A 26,357-nucleotide genomic window follows, 5' to 3' on the forward strand; every position below is an offset into this window, starting at 1 on the left:
CATCAAACCAGTTGCCTGTTTTTAGCCTAAGGTGCCACTTGTCCTGCCTTATTTCCACCTGTCCTGCCTTATTTCTAAACAATGACCCTGACACGCGCTGGCCTTAAAGAACATCAGCACTTCTCCTGTCTCGTGTCCTTGCTACAAGGTCTTTAGCAGAACTCACAGATTTGTTGGGATGTGACAAGGCGGCACTGTGAGCACTTCTGCTTGCAATTGCTGGGCCATCAACCGTGCACCTTAGTGTCCTTCTTGATTACTTGAAGGACTAGGGCAATGATGACCAGTTCTTTTCTGGTCTAGGATCTTCTTCAGCTGCTTTCCACTGAATGAGATAAAAATGTGGAGTGGTTACATACTTAAATTTCATTTTTGAAAGACCAGAAGGCTTTTTTACAGTGGTTCTGCTGCTGGAAGAAATCTCTCTCAGAACCAAATGTAATTACAGCATTTTTGAGGGTCCCACACATGCACACCCCCCCTTGTTCTCTTTTACACACAAGAAACTACACTGTTACCACGCAAAATGGAGAAACAAATAAGAAGCATAGTGGTAGTTGGACCACAGGCTCAGTGAGCATTTATACACATGCTTTTGGAGGTGCAGGGGGGTGCTTTAGTGAGCGTTTTTAATTAAAAGTGTCCAAGCATCACATGTACTAGCGTCCCCTGCACTGAAAAATGGCAGTGGGGCACTTTGAACTAAAGCTCATCGAGCAAGCTTTAGTTCAAAGCGCCCCGCCGTTATTTCTTGGTGTGGGGATGCTGATACACAAGGCCAGAGTCTGCTGGAGTGCATTTATTTCCGTACTCCAGTAGACTTGATTGATCCATCTGCTCCGACGCGCTGGATTTCCAGCATGTCGGAGCAGGTTCCCTGCATGCGTACAGGAACCAAGTGATCCTGTATTTGGATGGCTAATTTTATCCGCTGAAGTCCAGCTCAAGACAAATTTCTCCAGCATTTAAAACCTAAACACTTTAACTGAAAAACTTTTCTATACTTGATTGTAAGACTTCAGAATAGATATTACTGTGCAATTTGTCATGCAAATGAGAAATACTTCGCTGCTATGAAAACTAGCAAAAATCAGAGTTCAAGCACCATTCAAAAACAAGATTATAAGCACTATAAACAATCCACTACTGAGTATATTTTGAAGCTGGGCTATAAATGCGCATATTCTGATACAAGCAAGTTATCACTTTACACTGCTAGATCAATCATTGGCACAATATGTGACACTGGGGATTGTAAAAAATAGGCCTTGAAGTTTCTTTAGAAAATCTAAACTTTTATTATACATATTGTATTACACTGAAAATACGTACCCGGAGACAGAAGATCTTGAATTTACAACTGTACAAAAACAATTAATAGAAAACATATGGGCTATGCTATAGATGTAACATTTTACAAATGACATTTCTTGTTAAAGGCACCAGATTCCCAGTGGGCTCTGGCTTAACATTTTTTTCAGTCTTTTTTTTTTTCCAGTCCGATCTTGCTATGAAAATGCAATCCAACCTCAAGCTACACAATGTCAAAGTATCAAGTTTGTCGGCTAGGTCAGCCAGTGGTTTAACGCATTTGGACATGCTTCAGTGGGAGAAATTAGCAATTTCTCATGGGGTATTTTTTAGTAGTAACTAGTCAAAAGCTGATTTTCCCCAGTCATGTCTAGCATCTTATTTAATGGTAAAGCCACAAATAAAAAACAAGTTAACCCTTAGTGCACTAGCCTTATGCTACCATGTTAGTCACCCTAACAAAAAGCCAGTCTTGGATGACTGTGTGGGGATTATCAGAGTCTATGATCATAGGGAAAAAATGTTTTTGGCTAAGGGAGAGGTGGGACTATAACCACAACTCCTGACCAGGGAGCCCGACAAGGCCTCATCCACTCGATTCCATCTTCTCACCACTGCTGGTCCCACCTCCTTGCAAGGAAAGAGGCTAACCTGGAGCCCAGAGACTCGGTGCTCTCATGTGGGTGGCACCAGCAACTAGAAAGAAACCTGCAAGGCAGCAAGTTTTTCTTCCTTATGGAAAAGCAAGAGATGGAAGGTGTGGGCTGGGAAGGACTGGGGTGGGGAGTCACACTCTTCTGTACTTCACAATTCCCAGATGAAGCCAGTTCTTCAGGTTACTCCCAGATTTATGAGCTTACTAGCTCCTCCATAGCAAAGCTGGGAAGGGCTTTCACAACTTTTTCCTCGGGTTTCCCTTTGCTCTCTGCAAGATGGAATTTGCTGGGCTGCTCTTTCCCCCCATGCGCACAGTCTGGGCTGTTTGCTACAATGCTGTTCTTGTGCAAAGGGAGAAGAAAAGGAGGCAACAGAGAAAAAAGGTTAGCTCTGAACCATCTGTGTGCCTTCTACACCGTGTTACCAGGCCATCGGCACATCATTCTGGAGTTAACTATTTTCATTTAACTTTGCAATGCACCTTTGAATCTCACGTACAGAATCCAGCAAGCATCTTAAATGGCTGAATACTTTAGACAAAAAATATCAAGCTCGAGGGGTCAAGTTTGTTTTGTATCCTACTACCTATTAAAGCCCTAAATAACATACTGGAATTCAAGTGTTTGCTTTGCCCTCTCCTGAACTGCCTGGCACTATCCCTACTCTTACTTAACTGCTGGCTCAGTACTTTTGATTTATGAGCCATGGGTTTACCTATAGTTAGGTTTTTTTACCAGTGTAATTATCCTAAAGCATTTAAATGGAAACGCTTTCCTCAGAAAGTTAATTTAAAATACATCACAATACACAGAGCAAATTGAAACATTTTGGTGCTTAGGGCCAGACTCAGCCAAGAGGAGTCTGCTTTTGCCTTTTTTTTTTTTTAAAAGCAAATTGTTGTCGGAGTGTTCCCGTCTTGGTTCTAGCAATAGCAGTCCAGGTGAAGTTAAACTGCAGTCAAAAAGAAATTTTATATTGCAGAGGACTAGTTTGTGAGACTGAAGTGTGTCCATCCACACTGTGAAGGGGCAACCAGCGGACACTTTCATCGTTCTATTATTTTAGCCTCCGATTCCAAAAGCACTTCAAGAGGAGGGACGGGAGCACCTCCGTGCTGACAGCCGAGATTGGGGGGAGGCATCTGTCCATTAGCTATTGCCTGAGCCCTCCCACTCATTTCATGGAAACCAAGGAGCTATCTGATAGCACACTACTGAATGCTGCCCCACTGGACTGAATTTTGAACCAACTACTCAGGATGAGGACAGTTCGCATCCCACAAGTTGTGCAGTCCCCTAAAAATCCTGTACCTTAACTCCAAAACCTACTTATCAAAGCAGCAGCAGTGAAGACTGAAAGGTCTGACTGCCTTATTTTATAGAAAACTTATTACAAAAATTATGCATTAAAATCTGACAGCAAATGCGAAAGGGAATCTCAGTTCTTCCTTACAGCATTTTTAAAAGATGAACGCTTTGTTCATATTCTGACGTTAGCCCTTCATGTGTAATGGCATTAAGTCAAAGAAGTTAGAGCTACCATGCAACTGCATCCTATAGAGAACTCAGTCTAGTAACTAAAACCCACTACACTCATTGTAGCTTGCTTCTATTATCTGTTGACTGACTTGTAACAATTTGGGAAAAAAGCAGCAATCTACATCTCTGCTGAAATGGGGCAATTAGGTAGGGCTGCACTGCACAGTTCTTGCGCAGATAAGTACCGACTCCTTAATGGCAACAAGCTCTGTACCGTTCTCACCAGAACTCAGCTTCCCTGTCAGAACATGAAGCGAGAAGCTCTGAAAAATCTGCTCAAACAAAATTAAGAACGCAAAAATTTTGGTCACGTATGTTGTAAATAAAAGCACACATTTTAAACACCCTCCCCTTCATCTGAAAATTTGAAAATAAAAACATCCACTATAAAAAAAAAAAGCCTGAAATGGCTAAAAGCCTTGTTAGCATACAGAGCTATCACTTTGGGGATGCTGTTTGCTTTCCTCTTAGGAAAAGGTTGCGTGGTGTTGTCTTAAGAGTCAGATTAATGTTTTACTTTAATGCCAGCCTGGAGATAGCACAGGCCCCTCCTGCTCAGTCCCACACAGATGCTTCACGATTTACCTTTGCACTTCTCCCTCCTGAGTGTCACACTCTTAAGTGCAACCCCAAATGTGCACTGGCAGGAACTGAACTTATTGCAAGTCTCCAGTAAGGGCTAAACCCTGAAGTTCTTTCTATACAAATAAAATTGAACTGTTTGTGTAACAACAGAGCTATAACCTCTCTGCGGGTAGACATGCTTGTATCAGTGTAACTACACTTATACTGAAATTATGTATTCCTGTTCAGGAAGGCAATAGAGCTATAGCAGTAAAAGGTATCTATGAGAGTGTAACTGGCCACCCAAGGAGCGGTAGTTTATAACTGTATTGGTGGAAAACAAAAACCACTTAACACAGTTATATTGGTATGAAAAGCATGTTTAAATGAGGACTTGGGTCATCAAGTGCCCAGCGACTGCTCAGTCACACGTGCGCTAAAAAGAAACGAGTCTTCTCAGCCTTCTACATTCACGTTTGCTCGCTTTGCTGCTGGAAGGATTGGTTTTTAAAATCTGTAGTAACCCTCAACTGGTCCCTAAGGGCACTCTCCAGGACTGGGATGCTGTCTGAAGGGCCTGCTGTACAAAAGCCATATGTTAAACTTCTGTTTGAGCCTCACCTGGCAGCAGAGACCAAACATTCCCGGGCAGACCACAAGTTGGGGGTTTTTTTGGCAATCTTAAATTTGACATGAAAGGAAATGGTCATTTTTCCTTAACAGAAGGTGATATTCAATTTTTCTTGATCTCTGCTGATTTATGCCAAACAAGGATTAACTCATGCTGCGCATTAACATTGACAATATAGCAAGGTTAACAACAAAAACCTCTCTCAAACCCACTCTATGACCCTGGCAAAAAAATAAGCCAAACATAGTAAGAGCCACTGGACATTGAACATCTGCTGCTGCAACAGACAGACTTACTGCAACTGAGTTATAGGAATAACTGAAGACAACTGCAGTTTTAACTATCCATTTTTTAAATGGAACCCACATAAATATTTCTGCAGTAAAATCTGTGCCCTTGTGTAAAGTTAAACTGCAAGTAGATTCTGCAGTAGTTCTTTTCCCCATGTGCCTGGAAGTAAACTGCTCCCAATCTGAAAAAACAAGCATTCAGCTGTGATCTCTTTCCAGCATCTTGAGTCACAGAATAAAATGTTAACTTCCCCCACCTCTTTAAAATAACTAAAAAAAAAAAATTTAAAAAAAATCTGTCAGTCTGACACCATCTTTGCGCTGCATTCACCTGAGCCCAGTTAGTTTGAAGAGCCACAACTTCTGTTCTGGAAGGTAAGAAGCCTACACACGAATGCCATTTTATACAGCTGACACTAGGTGAGCTGATCCTAAGCTCGATTTGGTCCGCAGTTTGTTGTTGCTGAATTCCTTAGGAGACGTTAGTTATAGGTTTGTACTTCTTTAGTCTGGTCCACTGGCCAGTAGCATAGTTCATCTCAAAGACCGTATCGACTAACATGGTGGTGCTACCAGTGCCATCTGCCTTTGGTAACACTTCTGTGTGCTCGCTGAGTTTGATTTGAATGATGTCACCTTGCTCTTGGCAAGGATTCTCTGTGGAAACAAGAATTAAAAACATTCAAAAAAATCAAACTGAAAGTTAAACACATCTCAATACTGTCTATGAAACAAATTAAAGGGTAAAAAAGAGCTCTGGATTTGCCATATCAGCAGAAACCAAATGACTGTTACAGTATCACTAGCACCTTGAATCAAGCTGGGACCTACATGCTTACAAAACTCAGGGATTAAGTTTATGAAATATAACAATGGACACCAAGCCCAAGAGACCACACTCCGGGCTTAGCAAGATAGCCGGAGGAAGGTCTTGGAAGCGTACTAAAAGAAACCTCTCCCTGTCAGTTCAGCATTATGAAAATAAATTAAACCCCCCCCACCAAAAAAAAAACCCCACACACACAAAAAAGCCAACCTCTGAATCAGTTTTATCAGACCATACACAGAGCTTAGTACAAGTCTTAGCAGGCTTCAGCAGTTTGGGAATACGCTTCCTTCAAATCCTCTCAAAGCTAAACGACAGTTTCTACCCACTGGGGTAGTATGGATAGTGAGACTAAAGAATACGACCACATACTACACTGTCTGTTTCCTGACCTTTCAAAGAATGCAGGTGATCACAGGAGAATATCTACTTAAAATGCATATGATTCTACATTACAAAAAATGGTCTAGGAAGCTCAGTTTGGAGGTAGTGTAGGATTCTCTTGTTCCTTGAAGCTCAGGAAATACCTTGGGTAAAAAACACATCTTCTCATCTGTGCCAATCAAGATATACAAGAGACTCCTGCAAATTTATAGTAGTTCATACCCATGTCACCTCAAGGCTGGACCGCTGTGATGCATTCTACTTGTAAGGGCTTAGATTCTACGGTGACAAGATCTGTTAAGTATTAAAATCAAAGCCAGAGATGTTGGAGTGAGTTCAGGGACCATTACATCCAAATCGCTGTGTAAAACTTCGATCTATAAACGCTTGATATAACTTGAGATCTGACATTCCAAGATGGTTCATCTCCTAGCGATTCACAGGATCCGAGACAAGAGTGCCTATGTTTAACATACTGAAGAATGGGGGCGAGCAGGATCTGTACTGTGGGACTGCTCAGACAGAACAGCTGAATTCACTGGTTTCTGGACTCAATGCAAGGCTTACAAGTATTTTTTACTTGGCAACAGCCTGGACCAGTTTGTCCATGTGGGTCTGCTCTTCCACATTTACTTTTTGGATATTTATTTATTCAAACGTGTGTGTCCTAAGGGGCATATTTTGTAACTGCCAAAAATAAAAAGTTAGGGCAGCAAGGCAGTCCGATGAGACAACTGTCCCATAAGGATTACTTCCGCTACCACCGTAGGGACAGTATTGACAAAGAACGCAGCAAGGCAGCTCCAGCCCCTTACAAAAGACTCTCTTCAGACTCTTCCAAAATGTTATACTTAAACCACACAATAAGATGCTGCCCCGTTGTCACTAATGCAGCATTAGTCACATCTCTACACCTCAAAATAAAGCCATGTTAGTCTTAATACATGCCTCTGGATCCTGCCATGAATCCAAGTATGAGAGCCTTTTCTGGCCTTGTAACTTTATTTGCAGTCTTGAACATTTCCTGTGCAGCATACATCTGCTCCCTCTGCAACACATTAAAACAAAGTGTGTATTTCAGTAGAGAAAGCAATATTGAATAGAATAGTACTGTATATACTTTTTAAAAGCCAAAGATGACAAACAATCTTTGTTCATACCACACCAGGCACATGACAGCACATGTTAAGACTGCCATAGGATTCACATCCGTCCCACTTTTAAAGCTTCTCTTTTCAGTACAGAAGTATTCTATTGTTTGTGCTTGGCCTTGCCCAGAAGCGGAATTTTTGAGAGTCGAAACAAAAGTTCTTTCAAAAACACCCTCTTCCCATTTTCCCTACTGTCAAAAGGAGGGGAGGGAAGGAAGGAGTTCAAAATGAACTCGTATACAAGAAGCAGTTAAAGAAGAGTCCCCATCATCAATGACTGCTGTATGGGCTTGAGAAGAGGCAGCAACAAGAAGGTGGTTTCAATCATTTTCAAACTGTACTAAGGCAGTCTCTGAAGCCTCTGCCAATACTTGAGCAGATACTAAATCAGTTCTACCTTTTCTGCAACAGCACAATATGAATCTTACAAACCTTTGGTACATTTTTGAGAACAAAAGTGAATGCAACAAACTAAAAAGACAGAAAAAACAGACTTGGCTCCTCCTTAAAATCCAATTCTGGAAACAGAAGCTGTTTGCAGATACAAAGGGAAAAGGCACTTTAAGCTCAGTGCGCTCCTGGGCCAAGCCCAGCACATGCCCAAAAAAGGCATTGTGTTAGCTGCACCTGACTTCCCAAGTCTGCACAGGTCAGGCACTTTAGTGGGAGTTTTTTGGCAGTTTTACCTATTGAATCCGCTTTGGATAAAAGCACAAACAAGCCCCGCTGAAGTACCCGATCTATACAGATGATGCAGAGCTGGGTCAAAGTAATGTGCTGCTGCTTCCCCTAAAGCATGCTCCACCGTCTGTCAGCACCTAGAGATGCTTAGCATAACAGTGCTTCACTTCACATGCTTAACCTTCAAGCATATGCATGTGTGTAGACAGGAACACATGCAGCTCTTTCATCAGGAGCAGAAGAGCTGCAGTTAGGAGATTGGAGGGTGCATGGAGTCTTACAACATCAAAAAATTCAAGGCTTGACTTTATAATATGTCACCTTTTTCATCTTTGTCATTTTACATTATAACTCCTCTCTGAACTGGAATCGTACCATTCCCACTCCATTTATTTCAACTTGTAATCCTAGCAGCCACAGTGGGACCTTTTCATCATTAGAAACAAAAGTAATTCAGTTTTAAACAGTGTAAGGAAATAAGGTAACAAAAAAATCTACGGTTGAACCCCAGAGATGCATGAGAGTGTTCAATAGCAATGTTAACTAGACTGCAATGCGTTTCCATTATCCCTAGGTAACGTCTGAAGCCTCACCTATGCCCCAGTGCCAAAAAACAAGTAATGGCTAGTGAACAAAACAAAAATTAGCATACCCTCAAGGCTAATGGTAAAGAGCTTTCAGGAGGTACAGGAAAAGCAATCATCAAGGAATACATTGATACGTACCGTGAGTGAGAGACTTTTCTTGGGTGGTGGCTGCTGCTGAGTTTGGGGGGTCACTTGAGGTGCTTGTGCAGCAGGGGAAATAGCTGGAGGCGTTGTAGGTGTTAGGGGTGAGGTAGGTGTAGTTGCAGGTGGGTTAGAGTTACTATTGTACATAGGGGTTCTCTGTTTGAACTGAGCAGGAAGAGTAGTAGTGCTTGGAGTTGTAGGCTCTTCTGGCTGCCTGTTAGTCTGCAAGACCTCCCGAGTAGAGCCAGCTGCTGAAACAAAAGCAGAACAGTTAAAAAGGATGCACCCAGAACTGGACATGGCTTTTGTACCTGTAGACAAGCACATCCAGATAGTTACATCTTAGTAATATGATTCAATAAGCCATTTATTTCTATTTATAGATTAAGATGGAAAAAAACACAACCAACAAAGTTCTCTTTTCCTTCCCACTACATTACTTTTTAGCAATAACTGGACAGACTTGAGCAACTTCTAGTGGTTGTATTATATAATTAGAATTTGTATTTAATGGAATCTGCATTACGCACTTAGATTTCATACTGCCATCATTATAAATGTACTCTAGTGGGAGTATACTTATTGTTGGAAGACCAATTATACAGTAGCTGAGACTACAGAAATGTTTCATTTCCTGAAATGAAAAAATAGAAGCAACTTACAAAGGGAAGTGGAAATTGAGGCCAGGTACATAAAAGTTACACTATTGCGCGAAAGGCGTGCAGAGAGTGCTCTACAGTTGTAACCAAACAGGTGGTCAGGGCACAGAGTGCTGTAAAAATGGCAGATCCCACTCTAAGATAACCCTGGATGGATGTGGTATCAGGCTTTAGCACTAAGCGAAAGCACCATACTTAACATCCATAACAGATCCCATCATGATGCATGTTACATCGAATTCCACCAGCAACCCATGGGGCTTTGCAGCACCGCTGCTTAACCCCCCTTGCAGGGCACTGGTCTAGCCTCAGCCAGAGCTAAACTCCTCTACCTAAGCACTGGGCTGGCCCTGGCCCTGGGCTGTCACTGACAAGAGTCAGCAAGGCCTCCGTCCCCAGGCCTGCCTGCATCCTCCCTCCTGGTGGTATATATCCACCTGCATGAAGAAAACTGCTTAGGGCTGAATCTCTTACTGCATATTGTCATGGGTGCAGATGAGCAAATGCTGAATGTGCGTCTGCTGCTATTTTGCCTCTGCTCATACAGTTAACCTGCCCTAAGAACCGATTCATCTCCAGTAATTTCTGGGGGAAGATAAGTTCCCTTAAGGCATCACTACTTTCCACCTTCGCTGGGGAAACTGAATGCATGTGCAAAATATAGACTGTAGGCATGTCTATATGAGACGCTTAATGCACAGTAGCCTAATAACACTGCACAGTAGCACATCGCAGCTTGGATAGCGCTAATACATACTATGCAGTAGCGTCACTAAAGAGGTGTTTGCCAACACTACCGTGCAGTAACTACAGTTACTGCGCATTTAATTAGTATTTCATTAAGTACTAAATTAAATGTACAGTAACTACCATGAATTAATGAATGTGTAGACGTGCCCCGTGAAAAGCACTTACACTTCCTGTGTTTAATACAGGATGCAGGACCAGAAACCCAAAAGTCCAGCTCTCAGACACTGTAAGTCCCAGAAACCTTTGATGCATTCGACAGCCCATAAAGCAGCACAGCACATTTCTTTGTTTTCATGTCTTAAAGCCAAAGTCTAATAGTCCTGGTCACTTAAGTAATAGTTTGGAACCAGGTGCACGCGACAAAAAGCTGGTTCAGACAGTCTGTTAAGAGTTCGAGGTATGCTGCTGGGAGTCCCATAGATACCTACATAGGACAGCTAGCTGTGTGTCAAGCTCCGACATTGTTTGTTTTATTAGCTACCGTTGTTCACTTGTCGCTTTTCCTAACTATATGAATAACATCCAGTGGCCTGGATAGACTTAATGTAGTGTTTCTTTCTTAGACCCACTCAGCAACCATAAATCCCTGCTCTGGGACAGTGTCTATGATGGTCCCCTTAGGAAACACTTCAAATTCCTCATTGGGAGGAAAGGAAATACTTTCCCCACCTTCCCAATCTACTGCCTGTAAAAGCAGCAGTGATTCAATTTTCCCTTCTGAACCCAGTAGATTCCTTAAAATCTGTACAGAATTTTGGAAGCCACCAGACAGAGTCACTTTTCTGAAGCCCTAGTGAGTGGAGGCAGTCAGGTTGTCCCAATTGCCAACTCATGCCCCAGTACTGATGGCTTAGATCGCCCGGTACTTGGTATTGTGTCAATATTCCATCAGTTCTTTTTTGATTTCTTAATTAGCTGGCACTCTAACATTACCAGCCAATCAGAGGCATTGCACTGTGCATTTGCAGGACAGGCAGTGGAGCCATGATTCCCAGCCCACAATACACCATTTACTAAGAAATTGTTTGAAGGTTTTAAAAAGGCACCAAACGTTTGCACTCAGGGCAATAAGCCTCCCACTGCGTGTTTTCTTAAGTGGTCTAATGGATAGTTGGGGGGGGGGGGGGGGGGGGGGGGGAGAGGAGACAGCATATTTAAGGGTGAATGAAGCCAACTAAGGCTTATCAGGTGAAGTTACTGAGCTGTATACACCTGTAAAGAAAAGAATAAGAGCTCTGTGTGTGTGTGTGTGTGTGTGTGTGTGTGTGTGTGTGTGTGTGTGTGTGTGTGTGTGTAAGTTAGAAAGCAAAATCTAGCCTGAAGTGTTTTAATAGTGCTACACTTTCTTCATCTGAAGGCTTCTGTGGGAGAAAGGGGGCAGGGAACGGGTGGGACAGAAAAAAAAATTGAACTATTTCTTGTTTTCGGGACCTAAAATCTATAATATCTACTCTCTCCATCTTGCATTTTCCAAAATGATTTCAGGTGCATCTGATGCAGTAAGCAGCTGCTTACACTCAGAAGTATTCTGCAATGTCCTGAAGCAAACAAACAGTGTCTTGTTCAAACCAAGTTTGTGTTTGCCCGAGACTGAAGTTATTTCTCAACCTCGGAGCCAAAGACTCTGGACTTGCCTAGTTTATAATAAAAAAAATCCCCAAAAAAACAAATCACTTTCATGTAAAGAAGAAATAAAGCCTTAAATATGAAATTTCAATTTAGATTCATAGATTGTAAAGCCGGAAGGGACCTCGGAAGATCGTCGGGTCCAGCCCCCTGCACCAAGCAGGAAATAACTGGGGTCAGGTGACCCCAGCGAGGTGACTGTCCAATCTCCTCTTGAAGTTTTATCTCCAGGGGAGGTGATTGTACCACCTATGGAGGGAGCTTATTCCACGGTCTGGACACCTCGCTGTGAAGTTTTTCCTAATGTTGAGCCTGAATTGGTCGTCCAGGAGTTTGTGGCCATTACTTCTGGTTTTCCCCAAAGGTGCCCTGGTGAACGGTTGCTCTCCGAGCCCTTGATGCACTGCCCTAGTGTAGCGAGCGGTAAGCTGGTACCAGGTCCCCTCTCAGCCTTCTTTTCCTCAGGCTGAAGAGTCCCAGGGTCCCTCAGCCTTTCCTCGTATGACCTGCCATGTAAGACTCTGATCATATGGGTGGCTCTTTGGACTCTCTCAAGCTTGTCCACATCCTTGTTAAAGTGCAGTGCCCAGAACTGGATGCAGTACTCCAGTTACGGTCTCACCAGTGCTGAACAGAGCGGAAGAATCACCTCCTTGGCTTTGCTGGAGATGCATCAAGATATGTATGCCAGAGTATTATTTGCCCTACTGGCTACAGCATCGCACTACCAGCTCATAGTCATAGCGTTACCCATAGGTCCCTTTCATTCATGGTGCTAGTCAGCTTGGTGCTGCCAACCCTGTAAATGTGTTGGGGGTGCTCGTCCTGAGGTGGAGCACTTTACATTTCTCAACGTTGAACTTCATCAGGTTCTGATCCGCCCAACTTGCCAGCCTGTCTAGGTCTGCTTGTATCTACAGCCCATCTTCAAGCGTGACCACGCTCCCCATAACTTGGTGTTATCTGCAAACTTAGCCAATGAGCTCTTCACCCCCACATCCAAATCATTAATAAAGATGTTGAAAAGTACTGGACCAAGCACAGACTCCTACGGGACACCGCTGCCCACTTCTCATCAGGATGACACAGATCTGTTCATTTCAACTCTCTAGGTCCTATCCTGCAGCCAGTTTCTCACCCACCTGACTGTCTCAGAGTTAAGACCACAATCCTCCAATTTTCTCACAAGGACATCATGGGATACTAGATCAAAGGCCTTTTGGACAACATATACAATGACAACCTGCTCTTGTGTCCAGGTGGTGAGTTACCCGGTCATAGAAGGAGATGAGGTTGGTAAGACAAGACCTGCCCGCAACTAAGCCATGCTTCAGAATCTTACCTTCTGCAAGCTTACTGCAGATAGACTCCTTGATGAATTTTCTAGCATTTTCCCTAGGATGGAAGTTAGGCTGATTGGCCTATAGCTACCCAGGCCCTCCCTCCTGCCCTTCCTGTGGATAGGCTCAACACTGGCCCTCTCCCAGTCCTCAGGGACTTCTCCAGAGTGCCATGAGTTGTGGAAGAGTTTTACCAGGGGGACCGCAATGACTTTGGCCAGCTCCTTCAGCACTCTTGGATGAAGATCATCTGGTCCCGCTGACTTGTATATGTCTAATTTTTTTAAGTGGTCATAAACCAATTCTATGGCAATAGTAGGAAGACGATTATTCCTACCGTGATCACCCTGTACTCTACCTGGTGTTGTTTTCCCCTTGGTCCAGTGAAAGACAGAGGTGAAGTAGTCATTCAGGAGTTCAGCTTTCTCCTGGGTGCTGGTAACCAGCTCTCCTGAAATGTTGAGCAATGGCCCCACAGTCCCATTTGTTTTCCTCCTGTACCCTATGGCCCTAAAGGAGGACTTCTTTTTGTCCTTGATTCCTGTTGCTAATCCAAGTTCAGTCACCATTTTAGCCCTTCTTAGCTGTTCCCTGCAAATGCGGACCACCGTGGAACAGTCCTGCTTGGAGCACGCCCCAAGCTTCCATTGTTTATAAGCCTTTTTTTCCCCCTTTCTTAAGAGGACCGTGATTTCCCTGTTTAACCAAGAGGGCTTTCCAGCCCTTCTGTTTCCTTTTCTCTGCATAGGAATGGACTTCCTTTGTGCTTCAAGGATCATGTCCTTAAGGAACAGGCATTCTTTGTACGCACCTTTTGCCTTTGGTCCCTGGTTCACTTAGCACTTCCCCTACCTTGTTGAAGTTTGCATTTTTGAAGTCCAAGACTTCAATCCTGCTATCAGATTTGTCTGCCTTACGTCAGACAGTGAACATGATAGTTTTATCTGGGTTGCTATTGCCCAGACCTCCCTCTATATATAAGTCAGTCACCAGGTCGTCTCCTCTGGCCAGGACCAAGTCTAGGAGAGCCCATAAACTGCCTGGTTGGCCCATGCACCGCCCAAGTCAGGAAGAGCTCCTCAACACAGGTCAGGAAGGATTGCAACTGACCCAACGTGGCTGAGTGTTCCTCCCAGGGGATGTCTGGGCAATTAAAATTGCCCATGACAATCATGTGCATGCACAGCCTCAGTTAATTCTTGGGTGAACTCCAGATTGAGCTTTTCCTGGGGTTTGGTGGTCTGTGGTATAACACCTACAATTAGGTCTCTTTTGCCACGTTCCCCACCCCCACCCAATTTAACCCAAAGGGTTTCAAGCTGTTCATTTCGCAGCCAATGTGTGGGAGAGTATTTGCATTAGGGTCTTAGACCTGAACCTGGCGTATGGTTTTGGTTCCAGCACTAGAATAGTTCTGCTTATGTCTCTTCTTGAAAGGTTAATAGCTCTGTAATCTTCCTCCTTTAAAGTGTCATGCTTTTCCACACCTCATCTTCCACCACAAGTCATCCCAACTTTCTACCTTGTTCAGGTTTATAAACTACGTCTAGATTATTTATTTAATATTAAAATAAATTTGTAATAACAGAAAACAACCACTTGTCACAAGTGAGGAAGTACCTGGCAATACACTGTCATCTGTATAAATACTGAAATCTCTTTAAAACAAGGACTTTGTACAGTGCCAGTAAAAGATGGGGAAAGAAAAAGTAAAAAAAAATGAAATTAATAAAATTTGGCAAGTACTATTTGGGGTTCAAATTCACAATATGTCACTAATAGAATCCATTACACTAAAGTCCCCATGTTTTAAGGGTGTAAAGTAAAAGGTGGCAGAGTTTGTCCCGAAATATTTTTCACCCTTTCCCACCCCCAAAGGCTCCTGCCATGTACTTCACTCTCATGCAGATTGACTCCCTTCTTCTTCCTCACTGATTAGCTACCTAGTACGTAATCAAAGGTAGTTCAGTGTGTGAAGGGATGGCACTGAACCTCAAAGCAGAGAAACACCTCACACTCCAAAGGCATCCATGGGTCTTGGGCCCTTGAATTTTACAGCCTGGGTGGGGCATGTGACATTGCCAGAATCATGGGGTGTCAGCTGAAAGTCCCTGAACAATTTGAGATTCTGGAGGTGATCTGAGCAACCAAGGCCAGGTGAAGCAGGGGCACCAAGCCTCTGAAGAAAGAGCAAAAACCATGCACTAGGAACTGTACCCTCCCACATCCACTGCTGCTTCTATCCATTCGCCCTTACAGCCTGCCATCCACCCCCTTCACAGCCAGACCACCACTCACCCCCAGACACAGAAACCCCAACAGGCACCACCGCAGGCCATACACAAACCCAGACCACCTGCTGCCACCAGCCAAACCCAGGCACAGAACTGGTACTATGGGGAAATAAAGGATCTCATCGCCATCTGGGGCGAGAAACACATCCAGTGCCAGCTTCAGATAGAGCATTAAATCAGAGATGTCTTCAAGTGCATCACCCAGCAGATTCAGGCAAGGGGTCACACCAGACAGAGCAGTGCCTCACCAAAACGACATTAGTGAGGAGGCATTACCGCATACTTGATTCTAGAAAGCAGGCTGTAGCAGGGGGCAGACCATGTCGTTCTTCAAGGACCTCTCCCATATCTTGCCCAGAGCAGGACAGATGGCACTTCCCATGCCCACAAGACCAGGGGTATTCAGGGGATTCCCTGTGGGCAATTCCTCTGAGAGGTGGCAGCAGAGGGGGGCCCTACAACATGTTATCCTGAACAGGGACTGCAGCTGTTCCAGAGCAAGTTCTCTCACACGTCTCTGTGCCCCTCTTAGAGGCATGGAACATGTACCAGCCCCCCATACCAGTGCACTGGCACAAGCCACAGGCCCCATGGCCAGTTTTTCCAACACTTCTCATGATGAGTCAAACCCTGCGTGAGGATGTCGTGCAACCCATGATAGTAACGTTTGTCCCAACTCCACGCAACCGTGATGGGGACTCAGGTCCCAGGGGAAACGCAAAGCCCCAGGGACGGGGGGGGGGGGGGGGGGGGGGGGGGGGGAGGGAGGGGAGGGGAAGGGGCAGTAGGCCACCATAGACCATCACCAGTGGTCACAGCCCTCTCTCAGGCCATGATGGCTGAGAAGCCCACAAAGGGGTTGAGGCTGGAGGAGACGTGGGTAGAAATGTCACAGCATAGGGGGAAGGTGAATTGCTCACTTTCCCCCCACACTGCCACCCTCCCCTGCTGAAACCTGGAGCCCAGCCAAGACACCAAATCCTCTTCCCCACCCCCTGCTCTTGGGCACTTAAGACAGCATGTCCCATTCAATGGGATCATAAATCTGTGCACTTGACATGTCCTTGCCATTTCCATCAGGGCCATGGTGCACTCCATGGGAGATGTGTGTAAACAGCTGCCCGCTCCCCCAAGACACTCACAGAAAGGCATCAATAACATCTGTGGTGCAGCAGGAATAAGAAAAGAGACATCCCCTTTCCAAAAAGCCTCCAAACCTCCCTCCCTCTGAGATCAGGAAAGGGATACATGTGATGGAAGGATTCCTGCATGGGAACCATTATCTCAGCCACTCAGCTCTCACTGCCAGGGCAACCCCTGGGCTCCACATATGGACATGCTGGTAAGCAGCCCAACAGCACTCTCCGCCCCCCTGCCCCCCCCAAATCTCCTCTGATTCAAACCTTGGGTAATGTCCAATGGGCGCCAGCTGATTCCAGTTCTCACAGCATAGGCACTCACTGTACTGACCCCTCAGGGCAACCCCCAACCTTCCTCCCATGACTGTGGGCCCATCGGGGGGTGGCTTGGGTGTTCAGCTCTGCTTGGGGGTCTTTGGCAGCCCAGGGAGCTGGTGGGGCATGCTGCGAGACATGCAAGAGCTCCCCTACACGCTGCACTCAGGCTGCGCAGGGAGGCTCCGAGGCCCCCACCACATGCGTTTTGCTTCCTCCTGACCGAAATGGAGGCACTTCAAGTAAAAGTTGAAAAGTTAGAGTGCTTCCACCATGGGCTTCTTGAACGCCTCTACTTCACCCAATTCTCAGCCCGTTAGTTCAGATAAGGACATGAACAGAATAACTTATTAACAGGAATTGTAGAATTCAAAACTAGTCCCCAGATCATCTGTTGTTTCAAATGTGGACTTAAAATGAGAAGGAGTTCTCTTACCAGGAGTTGGCCTCGCCAATGAGATTTCAATTTTCTCCCCAAGCAGAAACCATTAGTAAAATAAATCTCCCAAATCAGATTTGGAGCCTATTCCAAACCTAGTCTCAAAAAGTTACAATCCAGGGAAAGTCCCACACAGACAAAAGGCAACTACCTGGCCACATTCAGTAACAGCTTTTGACACATGGTTGTCTTCATGCCTCCCAAAAGGTTTCACAAATCCCTGAGCCTGCTATGACATGCACTTGAGTCTTGGTTAAGCAAAGACGGTTAAATATTATAAAACAGGCAAATGACCTGAAAAGCCTAAATCCCACTGATTCTTAAGTGACCTAGGCATTTTCAAAAAGTTTACCACCATATAATAATAAGCAACGTTAAAAGCAAGTTAGAGCAAAAAATGAAGGATCTGAGTATCCAAATGAAACTGGACAGGGACCACTCAAGCAAATATCTGAAAATATCGGCAGGCAGAATCTACATATGCGAGTTGGGAGTTTCAGCAAGAAGCGCATTAGTATGCGTTTTTGCAACAAGGATTGCAGGATTTGCCAATAGCCAACATAATGCAAAATATTTTTTAAAACCTTAAAAAGCCACACGTGCACGGAGCCTGAAAAACCATAAGTAAATGAAAGGGAGGAACGGTCAACAAGAAATATACCGCAAATGGGCAAAGAGGCAGGCACACGCAATCAGAGGCTTTTCAGAAATTTTAGATCAATTCAAGTGTGGCTGGGCAACTTTTTAGAGCATAGGCTACCACTACCCCTGCAGTGCCCAAGATACGTGCTGCTGACTGTGCCATACACTGCTAATGCACACTCCTAACGGCAGTGGAGTGGAAGGGGGCAAGTCTGGCAGTATAAAGGGCCAGAAGGCATCATGGAGAACTGAAGAGGGCATCAGCAACATGGTGCGGTGCAGTGCAGAGAAAGGGGATGCAGTGGGCCAAGCTGCATGCCACTGACCCCCTGTGCCCTATAGGTAGGGTTTGGATTTTCATGGGCTGGATCCAACCTGCAGGCTGTAGGTTGCAGACTGCTGAACTAGAGCATGGAGAGAGGCAGAAGAGTAATCACGTGGTGAATGGACTGCATGCATCTTGTACAACTGACTGTCCATTAATTATGTGCAAGGCTAAAATGTGAAGAAATAAGCAGCTAAAACGCACAAAAAATTTGCCCATTTAAATAAAAATTCAGTTCTCCTATGCCTCTCTGCCTTTATGACACTATGATTTATTTTTGGCCCTGTTCACACTGACTGTGGGCTACAGTCCATTCAAAACTGGATATATCATTTTCAATATTTTTCCATCCGAAGTAGAATGAAAGAATAAATGCAAACGAAACAAGTTATTGATGCAAGAACACTGCTGGAGGCTTGTAATTTTGGGCCTCTCATTTTAAGCAAAACTGTACAATTTTTAGAAAGAAAGTGCTATTAAACCCTCTAAAAATGAGGTTAACCAACTAATGGAGTTAAACACAGGCTCTGGAGAACACAGCCTTTATGGAACAGCGATGTATGTATTTTATGAGGTGGGAAAGTTTGTTATTTACACACTATGGAGAGAGTGGTCTCTGGATGAAAGGATAGCAAGGGAATTGTGATTCCTGGGTTCCACATGTGGCTCTGGCATTAACTCTAGTGACCTCAGGCAAATCACTCAACCCGTGTCAAAATTTCAAACCTGTAGAGCAGACAAAAACCTAGACTTTTAACATCTCTCTCTCTCAGCTAAGAAGTGTTAAGATTCTTAGAAAGAGAGCACAGCTCCTCCAAGATTATATTAAGCCAATGCTCTCTTTATACAGCATCTATTAAAGCAACTTTATATTTGCTGATTATAAAGAGGAGATGGAAGGAATGTGCAGTGAGGAAACATGAAGACAAATACAAGGTTCAGAAATATAAGTGTTGATTTTTCTACAATTCAACATAATGCCTATACCCTAAAAACTAGCACTAGGGCCTGTTAATGCTGATGCTCTTTGACCAGGGTCTTTCCACAGCTGCCAAGTTTCAACCAGAGGGAGGTTTATTCAGAGAAACGTGGAGCTTTGCTTCTGAGCCAGGCACATGTATGCTATGCGTATGCCTCTGTCAGTGGTGAACAGCAAGGCATAGCTCACATACTGAAAAGTAAGCATTGCTACAGTGACAAGTCTGCATGAGCAGTTATAGCTTTCATATGGTTACATCAGTTCGTGTCGACTGAAGCATCCCAAAGTGCTTTAATAACAAAGCCCTATTATTTAGGTATGTTAAGGCATCTTACAGACATACAACATGATAGCTCTCTACCGCAACAACGCTGCAGTCTAATTAAAAATCTAGATAAGTGGAAAGGTGGAAAAAGACCATTTTTTTTTTAAATGCTTTGATCCAAAATATTCTGTCCTTTCATTCTTGACCATCCTCTATTATTGAATGTAATTTAGTTTAATGTTTTTTAAATATTTAGCCATTTAAGCTATTCCTAGGAACCTTTATAAAAAAACAAGGGGAAGACAGAGAGAGTGGAAAGTGTTCAACCATGGACTGTATTAAAGTAGGAAGCCTTCACTACAATTAACACTTTAAAATAGAGTTGAACACCCCCCTATACCAGTCCCACAAGGCAAATTTCAGGATCTACCCACATTACTGATGTTTTACAATCAGATTTTCTATTAAAAAAAACAAGCAAATGAACTATTTAAGAGTTAAAACATGAAGCTGCTTAGCCTTCAGTCAGCCCTGTAACCAACAGCAATTTAATAAACACAAGGAAAGAGCATTTTCCTTCTTTTATAAAAGGTGTGTAGAATGGTGAATCAGGCAATTGAAAAAGAACCCAAGGACCCATTTTGACAACTCTTAATCACACAAATAGTCCTGTGGAAATCAGTGGGATTACTTATGGCAAGAAAGTTTCAGTCCTGCATTTGTAATGCTAGGCAATAAAAATGTACAAGCAAACCAAATGTAGCAAAAATGCCCAGCAGCAAGAAAAAAAAAAGTTTTACCTGGCTGTGTTTCTGAGCTTGGGATATAGGAAGAGGATGGCACCACACTGGGGGTAGCAGGCAAATAGCTTGTAGAAGGTAGAGCTGGCTCATTGTTCAAAGAGCCAAGTTTCTGTAAAACAGCAAACAATTTTTGAAGTTCTGTGGCTTACTGTATGACCTCATGAAGATTATTATATTTTTCAATGCAAATTTCAACTTTAAAAATTCCACTAGTATGTCTGATCCTCTATTTTTCTGTAGCAATTACTCTTCCACTGAGTTGTGGGAAACTCTTCCAGTTATTCAGCTGTAGCTACAGCAATTTAGCTATATTAGTAACTCTTACTAAGAAGAGACAGGCTTCCCTCATTTTAAACTGCTTCTAAAGTGACATACGAGCTAAACATGAAAAACAAACCAACCCACCCACAGTCTGGTGTAAGAATGTTATCTGCATGAGAAGTTCTACTGGTATAGCTGTTTAAAGAATATCATTTCCTAATGTAGATAAACTGTAAGACATATCCTGAAGACATTATGTCATTCAAGGATTATACAGAACTAGCATCTTGCAATGACAAAGAACTATTGCCTTACATTATTTGAGGTACATAGTTCATATGGACTCCATCACTCCTTTCTTCAGAAAAGTGTTATCTGTCAAGGGCCAGGTCTGCAGCCTTGCAGTGTGTAAGCCCTGTGATCAAGGTTATAAAAAGGAACAGGACGCTCACAGCCGCCCCTTAGCTTCTTTACCAATGACGAATCCCATGTCAGGACTGCACATCAATGGGTATGGAGGATGGATTGTGAAATCATCTGGAAGAGTCAGTTACTATTAAGTAACTTTTCTTTCAGGAATTGTTTATTTATATTCTACTCACAGATATGAACGAGAGAGTTATTTATAAATATGAGCTGAAGGACTGCCCTACTAAAACCTGCTCTGAAGTAGAGGCCTGCATCAAAGATTACTGAGTAGTAAAAGTATGAACTGAACTCCACTGCAACAGCTCCACACCTCTTAGTCATAAAGCTTTATTCAAGAGGAAGGAGAAGCCATTTGGGTTCAGGATGCACATGTCTCTATGATGATACCACTGGTCTCAAGTGTGAAAGTCTCAGGGAGGTGCCGATCAATCAATCAAATCCTGTCCAGATTAAAGGACAGCAAAGTTTTGCTTCAGCTGGTAAAGAAAGATTTAGTGGAAAAAGACTCGAAGCTAAAAAGAACAACATCTCAGTTTTCAACTACCTTAGACAAGACCATCCAGGGAACTACAGATCAGTCAGGCTCACCTCAGACCTTGGAAAAATCACGGAGCAGCTCCTCAAGGAATCCATTTCTAAGCACTCGGAGGAGAAGAAAGTGACTAAGAACTGTCAGCATGGATTCACAAAGGGCAAGTCATGGCTGACAACCTGACTGCCTTCTATGATAAAGATAACCGGTTCCATGGATGCAGGGAGAGCAGTGGACATGACGTACCTTGACTTTAGCAAGGTTTTTGATAGTCTCCCATAACAATCTCACCAGCAACCTAAGGAAGAACGGGTTGGATGAACAGACTAAGGTGGCTAAAAAACCGGCTGGGTGGTCAGGCTCAAAAAGGGTGGTAATCAATGGCTCAATGTCTAGTTGGCAGCCAGCATCAAGTGGATTGCTCCAGGGTTGGTCCTGGGGCCAGTTTTGTTCAATACCTTTATCAACGAACTGAAAGATAAAATGGAGTGCACCCTCAGCTAGTCTGTAGGTAGGAAGAGCAGTAGATAGGCTGAGGGGTGCGATTCAGAGAGACCTCAACAAAATTAGAGGACTGGACCAAAAGAAATTTCATGAGGTTCAATAAGGACAAGTACAAAGTCCTGCATTTAGGATGGGATGATCCCATGCAGCACTATAGGCTAAACTGCAGCCCTGCAGAAAAAGGACCTGGTGGTTACAGTGAAGAATATATAGAATATATATCTATGGTCCTGCTCTGAAGGTCTAGATGACCTTCCAAGGTTGCTGCGACCCTAATTTCCTGTGATCAGACAAAAATTGGCAAGCAGCCCTGTACTTATGAAACACAGACTGAAGGCCTATCAGGAGGACCTGGAACTTCCCTACCCTTCTCATGAAAGTGCAGACCACTAGAAAGGGTGCCCTCTTTGAAAGGCGATAGTAGAAGAATGTAGCCACCACTAAGTTTTCATCCCTCCCTGGAATCCCAGAAATATTTATGCTGCTAGAAAGCTCCTTTCAGAATTTTTTTTTAGTGGATATGTCTGTACCAGAGCCAAGTCTGTGACTGCCACTGGATGGACTCCAACTGAGATAGAAAGGACACAATACGTTTCACTTCTCCCCATGATAATTCTACATACAGCAAATTATTTGCTGCTTTTAGTCCAAACTATGCCTTAACTTGATTAGACTGCATCCAACTCTAGTTACAGCAATTCATCTTCTGGCACAGCTGTTCATAACATTGTCTCAATTGCTGTAGAAGACTTCCTGAAAGGAGTGACCCATGCTTTTCTATGAGATTAGCTAGGAATGGCTTGGAACTGAATAGGATAGCCCTTTTTCTTCATATGTTGATAACTCACTATCCCAGAGCCACTTCAGCACAATCTTCTCTGAAATGAAACAACCTGCATGGGTGCAGGCTCTCTAGTCCTGGAAGAACCGTCTTCTTGCCACATGCCCCTTTTGTGGAATGGCCAGGGGAAAAGGTTAAGGAACCTTCAATGGAAGCACTAAGCAAGAAACTGTTTTTAACAAAGGGCATTGTTGAAGGTAATTGCTCTATATGTGCACAAGTGTTGCAGATGCTATTTCCACATATGATCCAGAAAGTAAACATCACTCAAATCTTTTAGTAAGTATAATCTTGTGTTTGTGTCACTACTAAACAGATTATTACTGTGAAAATGTAGATCTTCCACAGTTGCCTGGACTTCAGAAACAAGTCCTCTCCATGGACTGCCACCTTGATGTGGTGAAGAGGCTTGCATGTACTGATAACCCCAAGAGCAACTTAGTTAGGAGTCTTGTACTCCTGATAGGGTCACCCATGGCAGTAAGGTCAAAAGTGATGCATCAGACAAAGAGCAGTCCAATATAAAGACCTCAACAGTGGAGCAGGCAGATGCAGAAGGCACACTTCTCAATGGCCGTGAAGGCAGATATAGGCTGCAGTGGAAAAGTAATCCCGGACGTCTTGGATCTCCTTGCCACTGGACACAGATTTCTCCTCTGTCAAGATCTGGGCGGTTGCTGATGCATAGCAGCCTCCTCTCGTAAAACAAATCAAATGCAGGCTTCTCCCACTAGATCCAATATCTACCATAATAACCAATCATCAATATCCATAACTTCTATAAAGTCCTGCAGTGATGGAAAAGTGGCAACAGGAACAGACAAAGTGATTGCCAGGAGTTCCTAGTCATGGATCCACACACAGGTGGTGGTTTTCTGTTGGTCGCTTCACCCTTGGTATAGGACAGAAGGGTGATTCAGCAGCTATGATTACTACCAAGCAGTCATTTTTAGGATCCTCTTTGCTTACCCCGCACAGGGAGGGGGCTAGAAAAGGTGCCCCAAACATAGACTATTCCATCTTATCCTACCCTACCCAAATAAATAGCTGCTTCCAGGGGGATCATTCAAATTGCAGTCAAAACAAAGATGTCCTCTGCATCCTGGAATGTAGGACCCTACTAGATGGCCAAACAGTGACAGATCTGAATGCAGAACAGGTATTGTTGCCCAACAACTCTGGTGATACAATATATTGATATTGCTGCTCTCAGCAAGACCATCTGATGGAGATGGGGGGGCAGAGGGGCAACTATACATTCTTATGGAAAAGGAAACCTGTAACTGACATGTGAATACATGGCACTGGTGTGTATTCCCTGTTGGCATTAATGAGCGCCTCATGACTCTGTACCTCCAAATGACCAACAATTCGTTTGCTACTGTCATCAGCGCATATGCCACAACACTATGCTGAGAAAGAACAGTTTTATGCTGACCTTGCTGAAATCTTGACTATCATCCCCAAAGAAAATAAAATCATCCTTCTTGGAGACTTCAATGCAAGAGTTGGCCAGGACCTTAGCATGTGGAGGGGCACCATTGGGAAAGAAGGAGTGGGAAAGGTCAATTCCAACAGCATCCTCTTACTCAGTAAATGTGCAGAGCATGACCTTGTCATTACTAACACTATCTTCAGACAATGTGACAGGTATAAAACAACATGGCAATACCCCCACTCAAAACAATGGCACCTCCTCTACTACATCATCTTAAAGAGCTCATGATCTAAAAGATGTCCATATCACACGTCATGAGAGGAACCGACAACTGATGGACCCATCATCGTTTAGTGAGATCAATCATGTTTGATGAAACAAAGCAACCCAAATTAATCTAAAGACAGTACAATATCAAATACCTTCAGACCCCTAGACATCGTAAAGCCCTCCAAACATATTTCAGCAAGATACTTGCCAATCTTAGGATTGAAAATGGTAACACTTGTGTTGAGGACGATTGGCAAGCTCTAAAAGGAGACCATCCACAAGGCTTCCATGGAATCAACTGGTTTTATTACCCAATGCCATCAGGACTGGCTTGACGAAGATAATGCTGAGATCAAAGCCCTTTTCCATCGGAAGAGAAAAAGCTTTCTCTAACTGGCAAAGCCATCCTACATCCAGTCAGAAGCAGGGAACTTTTTGATGGCTTAAAGCTGAAGTCCAGAGGAAGATTCAAGAAATCAAAAACAAATAAGAGGGAGGAGGTCAACATTGTATACCTAGGCTTCCAAAAGGTCTTTGATCTAGTATCCCATAATGTTCTTATGGGAAGATGGAGGATTGTGGGCTCAACTGCTTGACAAGTAGGTGGGTAGGAAGCTGGCTGCAGGGTAGGACCCAGAGAGTTCTAATGAACGGATCTGTGTCGTCCTGGCAAGAAGTGGCCAGTGGTGCCCCTCAGGGATCTGTGCTTGGTCCAGTGCTTTTCAACATCTTTATCAAAGGTTTGGATGTGGGGGTGAAGAGCTCACTGGCCAAGTTTGCAGATGGCACCAAATTATGGGGGAGTATGGTCACACTTGAAAATAGGCTGCAGATACAGGCTGGCAAGTTGTGTGGAACGAAACCAGATGAAGTTCAACACTGAGAAGTGTAAAGTGCTCCATCTGGGGTGGAACAATCCCCAATATACTTACAGGTTCGGTGGCGCCAGACTAGCACCACAACTGAAAGGGACCTACAGGTAATAACAGACTATAGTATGAACATGAGCCATCAGTGCGATGCTGTTGCCAGCAGGGCAAACAATACTCTGGCACGCATCAACCAGTGCATCTCAAGCAAAACCAAGGAAGTGATTCTTCTGCTTTACTTAGCATTGGTGAGACCGCAGCTAGAGTACTGCGTCCAGTTTTGGGCACCACACTTCAACAAGGATGTAGAAAAGTTTGACAGAGTCCAGAGAAGAGCCACCCGTATGATCAGAGACTCGCAAGGCAAGCCATATGAGGAAAGGCTGAGGGACTCAGGTCTCTTCAGCCTAGAGAAGGCTGAGAGGGGACTTGGTAGCAGCTTACCACCATATCAGGGGAATACATCAAGGGCTCAGTGAACAACTGTTGGCCACAAACTCCTGGAAGACCGTTTCAGACTTAACACTAGGAAAAAACTTCTTCACAGTTAGGGTGTCCAGACTGGAATAAGCTCCCTCCAGAAGTAGTGCAATCACCTACGCTGGAAATCTTCAAGAGGAGACTGGATGGTCACATCACTGGGGTTAGCTGACCTCAGTTGTCTTTCCTGACTAGTACAGAGAGGCTGGACCTGATGATCTTGTACGGTCCCTTCCAGCCCTTTACAATCTATGGATCTATTAATAGTGGGAAAAGAAAGTGAAAGAAATCTAACAATTTGTTGACAATCATGACATACGGAGCTTCCTCAATGTAATCAAGGCTGCATATTACCCCACTTAGGTCTGAAGATGGTAGCACACTTCTCAAAGA

General features: G+C 43.8%; 1 protein-coding gene across 3 annotated transcripts in view; it reads right to left on the reverse strand.

Annotated features, from left to right (window-relative positions):
* Positions 1–1,274: 1,274 nt before the first annotated feature.
* NELFA (negative elongation factor complex member A) overlaps positions 1,275–26,357 on the reverse strand; it is a 47,545-nt gene continuing 22,462 nt past the window's right edge. For 2 of the 3 annotated variants that reach the window (XM_014607723.3, XM_014607724.3), the window contains exons 8-11: positions 20,338–20,449; positions 8,759–9,015; positions 7,150–7,249; positions 1,275–5,648 (exon numbers count right to left, since the gene is read on the reverse strand). In XM_014607723.3, the coding sequence (XP_014463209.1) occupies positions 5,464–5,648; positions 7,150–7,249; positions 8,759–9,015; positions 20,338–20,449 (654 nt within the window). In that variant the 3' untranslated portion in view covers positions 1,275–5,463. The remainder of the gene's footprint in view (positions 5,649–7,149; positions 7,250–8,758; positions 9,016–20,337; positions 20,450–26,357) is intronic. The other variant, XM_006278786.4, reaches the window with a different exon arrangement.

Source organism: Alligator mississippiensis, chromosome 2 (genome assembly GCF_030867095.1).
Source record: "Alligator mississippiensis isolate rAllMis1 chromosome 2, rAllMis1, whole genome shotgun sequence".
Classification (NCBI taxonomy): domain Eukaryota; kingdom Metazoa; phylum Chordata; order Crocodylia; family Alligatoridae; genus Alligator; species Alligator mississippiensis.